Source organism: Juglans microcarpa x Juglans regia, chromosome 5D (genome assembly GCF_004785595.1).
Source record: "Juglans microcarpa x Juglans regia isolate MS1-56 chromosome 5D, Jm3101_v1.0, whole genome shotgun sequence".
Lineage (NCBI taxonomy): Eukaryota > Viridiplantae > Streptophyta > Magnoliopsida > Fagales > Juglandaceae > Juglans > Juglans microcarpa x Juglans regia.
In genome coordinates, this window is record NC_054602.1 from 34,296,262 (window position 1) to 34,304,760 (window position 8,499).

The 8,499-nt window shown below is 33.3% G+C and overlaps 1 protein-coding gene across 1 annotated transcript; it reads left to right on the forward strand.

The window, feature by feature from the left end:
* Positions 1-1,471: 1,471 nt before the first annotated feature.
* LOC121264638 (protein trichome birefringence-like 34) lies at positions 1,472-4,042 on the forward strand. Its single transcript, XM_041167908.1, has 5 exons — positions 1,472-1,865; positions 2,011-2,182; positions 2,474-2,670; positions 2,807-2,968; positions 3,591-4,042. The coding sequence occupies exons 1-5, from the start codon at positions 1,528-1,530 to the stop codon at positions 3,937-3,939; spliced, it is 1,218 nt and encodes a 405-aa protein (XP_041023842.1). The 5' UTR covers positions 1,472-1,527; the 3' UTR covers positions 3,940-4,042.
* The last annotated feature ends 4,457 nt before the right edge of the window (positions 4,043-8,499 follow it).

Consider the following 8,499-nt stretch of genomic DNA (forward strand, 5'->3'; position numbering starts at 1 on the left):
TATTTTTAAAAAAAATATTATTTTCTAAAAATTTGACCCCACTAATTTTTAGATTTAAACAAAAAATTTCTTTTCATAAAAAAATTACACTTTACTCAAAAATCACTTTATTCCAAAATGAAGAAAAATGAACTGCTATTTTTTATTGAGAAATACATAAGCAAGTGTGCCAAAATATTTAAAAAATAATGCACATAAAAAGAAATATATTATGTTTATTCTCGATATTCAATTTAAACATCGCATCACAAGTATAGCCCTTGCCCACAAAAAATCTATTTTTTGTAACTAGTTTGTTTGAAGCCCACTTCGTTCAGTAAAAAACTCGACATCAAATTCTTCCTCATAGACGGTGTATAGAGAACATCTTTGAGCCTCGATATACGTCCAAAGGTGAATTTCAACTCAACCTCACAACTCCCAAGAACCTCGGTTTTACTTGAATCACCAAGCATAATAGTCTTCTCTTCTTCAAAGGGAGTAAAATTTTTGAACCAATTTTTATCATAGCAGACATGCCTATTGGCACCAGAATTTGCCCACCCCCATTCAACAAATTGAACCATGTTAATGTCTGTGATCATTGCTACAAACGGTTCCTCGGTTATATTAACTTAAAGATTATTATTTTCTCGCTTTCGAAACTTACAAATTCGAGCAAAGTGTCCAAATTTGCCACAGACAAAACACGCTTGATTTTGTGAAGAGGGTCCTTGGTTCTTATCATTTTGGTTTTGAAAACCCTTTAATTTTTATGAGATCTACTAAATTTTTTGAAATCTTTTTCAAAAAATAGCAAGACTACACAAATATATAAACTTTACAAAAAACGACTCCAGACGTCGTAGACATAACCGGAAAAAACAAATAAAAACAACCAACTTAAAATATGCTCTTAAAAGACCCTTCGGCCTTCAATGCCAACGTTCTTCCCAGAGAAATAAACGGCAACTGAACAATAAAGAGAAATAAAACCTTCAGAAAGTTAAAGAAATTAATCTTACAACGTACTCTAAGGCATAAAACCACTTGAAATAAAAAAAAAAACGGTTTGAACACTTAAAAGACCAAAACTCTCCCCAACGGCAATTTAATTACCAGCCCCCATTAAACACAACGTAAAAGACCAAAAAGCAAAGGCGAGCAACAGTAAAAAATAAATATTATTAAAAAAAATATTAACATAAATAATGATATTGTGAAAATAAAAATATCGATCAGCATCTCAGACAATATATCCCAATATGATACCTATATTAATATATATTATATATAATTTCCTAGGCGCTCTATCCTGATCATGTGTACGTGTTATTTTGGTCAGAGTGCTTGCAAATTAAACAACAGCTTCTTTTCAGCAAACCAACCAATTAAAAACGCACCTCCACTGCTCCTAATTAAAGAAAATGAAATCAAGAAAAAAGATTTCTCACCAACCCCATGAAACTTCAAAAAGGAGTAAAATTGTAGACTCCCCCCAACACACAAAGGCATATATGCAAGGAGAAGTTTGATTAAATTATAAGAATGGCAAAGAAAAACCTGGAAATAGTTGTTGGAACATGGGGAATCAGAAGCAGCTTCCGTTCCCTTATTGCCGTCCTGATCACCGTCCTAATCATCACCGCTGTCTATCTTACCCAAGAAAGTGGAATTAGATTAGTGTGGGAATATAGAAGCAATGGTTTATTGTCGAAATGCGATTTGTTTTCTGGGAGATGGGTATTCGATAACGAAACATACCCTCTATATAAAGAGCAGCAATGCACATTCATGTCTGACCAATTGGCTTGTGAGAAGTTTGGGAGAAAGGATTTGAGCTATCAGAACTGGAGATGGCAACCCCACCAATGTAACCTTCCTAAGTACGTATGATCTATCTCGTTCTGTCTTAAATTCTAGCTAGCTCTCTCTCTCTCAGTAGTACCGATGCATGCTTGTTAAAGTACGTTGTTGTCTTTCTCTGTGTTTTTTGAGCTTTGTGGGACTTTTTTCTATGTTAATAATTAGGTTCAATGCAACAGCGTTGCTGGAGAGGCTAAGGAACAAAAGGCTTATGTTTGTGGGAGATTCTCTTAATAGGGGTCAGTGGGTTTCGATGGTCTGCCTGCTCGATTCATGGATTTCACCAAAACTCAAATCCATGCACAACAATGGCTCTTTGAACACCTTTAAGGCCATTGTGAGTAATGTATATATATTTGGGTAACATACTACGTACATGATGTAGTTCTGCCTTATCAACCGTAGAATTGAGACGTGCATGCACGTACGTAGGAGTTATTGTTAGCAACTTAGCAATAGTCTAAAGAAATAATACTTAAAAGTCTGATCTTAAGATACAACTAATTAATTAATGCCATAATTCTATCTAAAACATAAATAATTAGCTCGTCGCTTTTTCCTAGATGTTGTAAATTTTACTAGATCAGAAGCTAATGGAATTAGTTAATTATATATATATGCATTGAAGGAATTCAATGCGTCAATTGATTTCTATTGGGCTCCATTGCTGGTGGAATCGAACTCCGATGATCCGGTAAACCACCGGATACCAGATCGGATTGTTAGAGTCAAGGCAATAGAGAAGCATGCTAGGCATTGGACGGATGCAGACATACTGGTGTTTGACTCCTACTTATGGTGGAGAAGGCCAGAAATGAAAGTTCTGTAAGTATTTTCGATACATAAAAGTACCCCAATTAGCAGCTAGATAGTTAGCTTCTTAATTGATCATTTGTCTGGTATAGACTTAATTAATTAGCAATCTAATCTTACAATATTAATTTTTGGTGGCAATGATTAGGTGGGGATCATTTGAAAGTCCAGATGATGCTATTTATAAAGAAATAGAGATGCTTCGCGTCTATGAGATGGCTCTAAGAACATGGTCTGATTGGGTGGAAGTTCATGTTAATAGAACCAAGACCCAAATGTTTTTTGTTAGCATGTCACCAACTCATGAAAGGTATAATTATATCTTGACTCCTACCCTTATAATTCCCCAGCCGTGTGCGTGCATGTGTGTATATGAGTATGGTATGTGACACATTTATCATCTTTAGATGATAAAGAAACATATAATAGTGATAAATGTGTCACATCATACTTAGTGGGATGAAGTGAGATGATAGTATGGTGTATAGAATTTTTCTATATATATATATATATATGTATATATACACATACATACTTTAGGATTTGGGTACCTCTTAGAATTTCTAGGATAATGCAAAATGATGGATTACTTAATTTTTTATATTCTCAATAAATTAATGATACACTGAGTAATATATATATATATATATATATATATATATATGCGCGCGCGCACACATTAATGCTTGAGACATAGTACCAATAACAGAAGAAAAGTGCGTATTATATACTCTATAAATTATTATCTCACTTTCATCATATACAGATATTGCTTATATATATACACATATATTTATATATATATTTATATATAAACCATGGAATCGGTTATTGCTTTTTAAAATAATAAATCATGATAAAATAGGGATGGATCGTGGCCCAAATTATAATGCTTCATGGAAATAAAACCTAACATTCAGTGCATATTGCAGTGGAGAAGATTGGGGCGGTTGTGAAAACTGTTACAAAGAAACAGACGTAATTTTAGATGAGAGATATTGGGGAAATGACACAAATCCAAAAGTGATGCGAGTGCTTGAAACTGTGCTTGATGAATTGAAAGGAAGAGGGGTGAATGTACAAATGCTCAACATTACACAGCTCTCAGAATATCGAAAAGAAGGCCATCCATCTATCTATAGGAAACAGTGGGAAACTCTCACTGAAGAGCAAATAGCAAACCCCAGCAATTATGCAGACTGTGTACATTGGTGCCTACCCGGAGTGCCTGATGTATGGAATGAGTTCTTGTATGCTTATATTGTTCATCATCAATTATGACAAATCCGATCTGGAATAAAAGTTCTGGAAAAGTAATTCCAAGCTTCTTTCTGTTGGAAAATTATTAGAAAATATATGATAAAAACATGGAAGCAAAAATATTTTATTCAGACTTCAAGGCTCAATCGTAACGACAAATTCTTTAGAACATATATATTTTGTCCACTTTTTTCGTGTTATAGAGTATTGACAAAAATGTTCTCAGAATACAATGAAGCCCCAAACCTCAACATCAACGACTAGAAAACGCCTAGTTTTCTATTTAATTTCATATTTGTGTCAAGTGCGCCTCATAGCACCCATGCATTGCCCCTGCCCGCGTGCCCACGTGCATCATGCGGGCAGGGCAATGCCGCCACTTGGCAGCTTTTGAAGCTCTCTTCTCCTTCACTTCGAGACAATTCTATGGTAAGGAGGATTCAATATAAACATCTTGTCTATTTTATAATTACTCAATGTGGGATTCACATTTCCCCTGCACTTCAAAAGCTCCATGATTTTTTATTACCATAAATATAGTTGACTCTCCATCAATCACAAGATTTTATTTATATATATAAGGAAAGTAAAATACTACATTATTACATTATTATTTAAAATAGCCAAAATAATTTTATTATTTTAACAAAATCTAACATTTCCCCACTATTTGAAATAATAATTAAAAAAAAAAATCTTGTGCATATGGACGAAAATAAACTGCTTCAATGAATATGTCTTTTGAACTTGAACCTTCACCTAGTATAATTATATCAAAGCTGTGTCAAGGTAATCAGTGAATGTATCTTGAACTGATGACCCTATTAAACTAGCCGGATACAATTCACAAAATTATTTTCTAATTCTCCAGGTGCTTTCACTTAGCTTGCACTCTTATGGCCTTGTGCATATCTCAATTTCATGAGAGCTCTAGGGATAGTCGGTACCATAGGAAGTGGCTACACTTCCACTTTCACATAGGTAAGTTCATCTAAGGTGATCCTGTTTTACCCCAACAATTTTGTCTATGAACTTATTACGAGAGTTTACTCCTTCTAAAAATTTTAGGAACTATTAACACTATAATACATCTCTTTGGAATTGGGGTGTAAATGGATAATATCATTTTAAACAATTATCCAGTGTTAGACAGTTATCACTCTATCGACTTGTTGATACCCATTGAACATTACCATATTTCAAGTCCAAGGTTGGGTTCCCATCACAAGTGATTTAATTTATAGACCTCAACCCCATTCCATTTGATTTCTTATAGATCATATTTCTTGGTAGGTCTTTTGTTGAAAAATCCGCTAGATTTTTGTGACCAATTTATTGCAACTAAAAGACTATTCGCAATCAAAATTAGTTACAAATAGTCATTTCATTGGAATTAACTGGTCACAAAAGTCCGTTTTTCTTGTAGTGTTAACTTATTCAACCACGATTACTCCATTATTGAATAATTCATGATTAAGCCATTATTGAGTAGTTCATGCACATAATTGTGCCTTAAACTTATGTGTCTTGATTTATTGTTATACATCTTGCTCATAGCTACCTGCATGGTTGCCTCACTGTCACAATAATCGTTACTGCATTAAATGGTTTAGTCCAAAGTGGTACGTCTACTAACAAATTTCTAAGCAATTCTACTTCTTTACATGCATTTGCTAAAGCAATAAATTCATATTCCATAGTAGAATGAGTTTACAAGTTTGCTTCTTTGACCCCCATGAGATCGCAACACCTTCAAACGTAAATAATATCTATCCATCTGTAGACTTAAAATTTGATTCTACACTATTCCAACTAGTATCATTGTATCCTTTTAATACAACAAGTTTTCTTTTTATAGTGTAAACCATAATTCACAACCCCTTCAAGTATTTAAGAACTCTGGACATAGCATCCCAATTCTTTTTACGTGGATTACTAGTAAATCTACTAAGCATCCTAACAGAAAATGCAATATCGGGTCTAGTGCAATGCATAACATCCATTAGACTCTTTATCACACTAACATATTCTAATTGAGATCTACATCTTCTTGTGTTTTCTCACAATTTAAGGCTAGGATCATATAAAATTGAGACTGATTTTTGGTCTTCATGACCATACTTTTTTATCACTTTATCAATATGATGAAATTGTGTCAAGGATAAACCATTGATTGTCCTCACAATCTTGATTCTAAGAATCACATCAGCTTCTCCCATGTCTTTCATGTCAAATATTGAGGAAATAAACATTTTAGTTTATTCTACTCATTGAAGGTTACTTCCAAATATTAACATATCATCAACATACAAACATATGACCATACAATAATTATTATCTACTTTGTAATAATTACATTTATCAGCATCATTCACTCTAAAACCATAAGATAAAACTATTTTATCAAACTTTTCATGTCATTGCTCATGAGTTTGTTTTAAACCATAAAGGGGTTTAACCAATTTATAAACTTTATTTTCATGTTTAGCCATGATAAATCCCTCAGCTGCTACATATAAATCTCTTCATCTAGGTCACCATTCGAAAAAACAGTTTTTACATTCATTTGGTGAACCACCAGATGGCTGAAAGAAACAAGAGAAATTACAATTCTAACAATAGAAATACGTGCAACAAGAGAATATGTATCAAAATAATTTACACCTTCTCGTTGTCTATGTCCCTTAGCCACTAAATGGGCTTTGAACTTATTAATAGAAGCATCGGCATTGAGCTTTTTATCTAAAAATCTACTTACAACCTATTGCTTTTGAACCAAGAGGTAAATCAACCAATTCCCCATGTTTGGTTGGAAACAATGGAATCCATTTCATCATTTATGGCCTCTTAGCCCCAAAGCTCATTGCCCTTAAGCGCACATCGCATGATGCAAGCGATGATGCCGCCTCTAGGCGAGTCTATGGTAATGAGATTCAATATAAACATATTGTCTATTTTATAATTACTCAACGTGGGATTCGCATTTTTCTTTCACTTCAAAATCTCCATGATTTTGGATTACCATAAATATAGTTAACTTTCCATCAACACACGTACAAGATTTTACTTAAACATATAAGAAAATTGAAATACTATATTATTATTTAAAATACCCAAAATAGTTTTATTATTTTAACAAAATCTAACACTTTCCTCATGTACTTATTGTTGTAATTTTTGGCAAATTAGAGTTGAATGAATCGCAATTAAGCTTGAGGGGATTTAAAGGGAAGCAGACATGCATGAACTATGTATGGTCGAGGGGGTCATACGTACTCCCACCAACCATAACTCATGCACACTCAAAATCTAACTTTTCCTTCGGCCGATCGAACCGACAAGTAAACGTACAGCTCACTTTCTTCACCATATATAATATATATAATATAATTAATCTTTTTGAAGTGTTTGTTCGAATTTTATAATTTAGAATATAGTAAAATAAATAGACATATCAAAGAAGTTTTATATATAATATTTAATTTTATTCATAAGGTTAGGTACTCAATAATTGTAAGTTCCGCCCATTTGTTTATCTTTCTCATAAACTGAATCCTCAAATTGAGATTCCAGTTTGTTGAGCTATACATTGAATGCAGGTATGACAACCCTCAACAAATATATATATATATATATATATATATATATATATATATATATATATGCAAATGTTAGATGAACAGTATTTTCGTTTAACATTTTCGTTTCCAATTTTCTCTTTTATTGTATTCCAAAATTCCGTTCTTTCTTTTTATTTTTCTTTTGCCGAGGGGTGGAGGCCTGGTGGGGGCTGGGAAGGAGGGTATGGTGGAGGGGTGGAAGTTTGGTGTGCTCGTGTGCGGCGACGCTCGGCTATAGGTAGCAGATCTGAGCTGCGAGGTGGGTAAACTGGGTAGAGAGAGAGGACATCCGTGTGGGAGAAGAGGGAGGAGCTACGGGCCTCGGGCTGGGTGAGGAGGAAGGGCTCGGTGGTGGTGTTCGATGTATATTAACATTATTTTTTTAAAGAATATAACGGCACCCTAATTCTTTTTTATAAGTACTCTTGTGGCCGAAGATTAATACCTTATACAAAGATGAACAAGACAGTTACAAAAAATCTCAAAATTAAGCTCTTATAAAAATATATATATCATACTAAACTAAAAGTTTAATGTCAAAATGAAGGGATACCAAGCTATCGATGTAAATCATCACTTTCTTTGGCAAAATATCTATAAAAATATCAATGAGCCATTTGGAAAAATTTCAAATTAAGTTGAGTTTGGCTTTAAAAAGATAAATAGTCTTTCATGTACCATTACATTTCAAAAGATTTTACTAAATAATTTGAGCTTTACTTATTCGACCTACGGTTCAGTGATATAAAGTAAAATAAAATATATCAATAAAATATAAATTGTAAAATATAAATTATTTAAAACTCAAGAATTCATGGGAATATATGATTTTAAACAAACATAGAAGTTTTTAATAAAAATGTATAGATGGATACAAAGGCAAGAACAATAGTACCGGCCACACCGAGTCGTTGTCCCGACCGTTCCAGCATCAATTAATATTACCAGGTAAAATCTCTGA

Coding starts and splice junctions, on each gene's coding strand:
- LOC121264638 (XM_041167908.1), top strand. CDS start 1,528: ATGGCAAAGAAAAACCTGGAAATAGTTGTTGGAACATGGGGAATCAGA. Junction 1,866..2,010: donor CACCAATGTAACCTTCCTAA/GTACGTATGATC, acceptor GTTAATAATTAG/GTTCAATGCAACAGCGTTGC. Junction 2,671..2,806: donor AGGCCAGAAATGAAAGTTCT/GTAAGTATTTTC, acceptor GGCAATGATTAG/GTGGGGATCATTTGAAAGTC.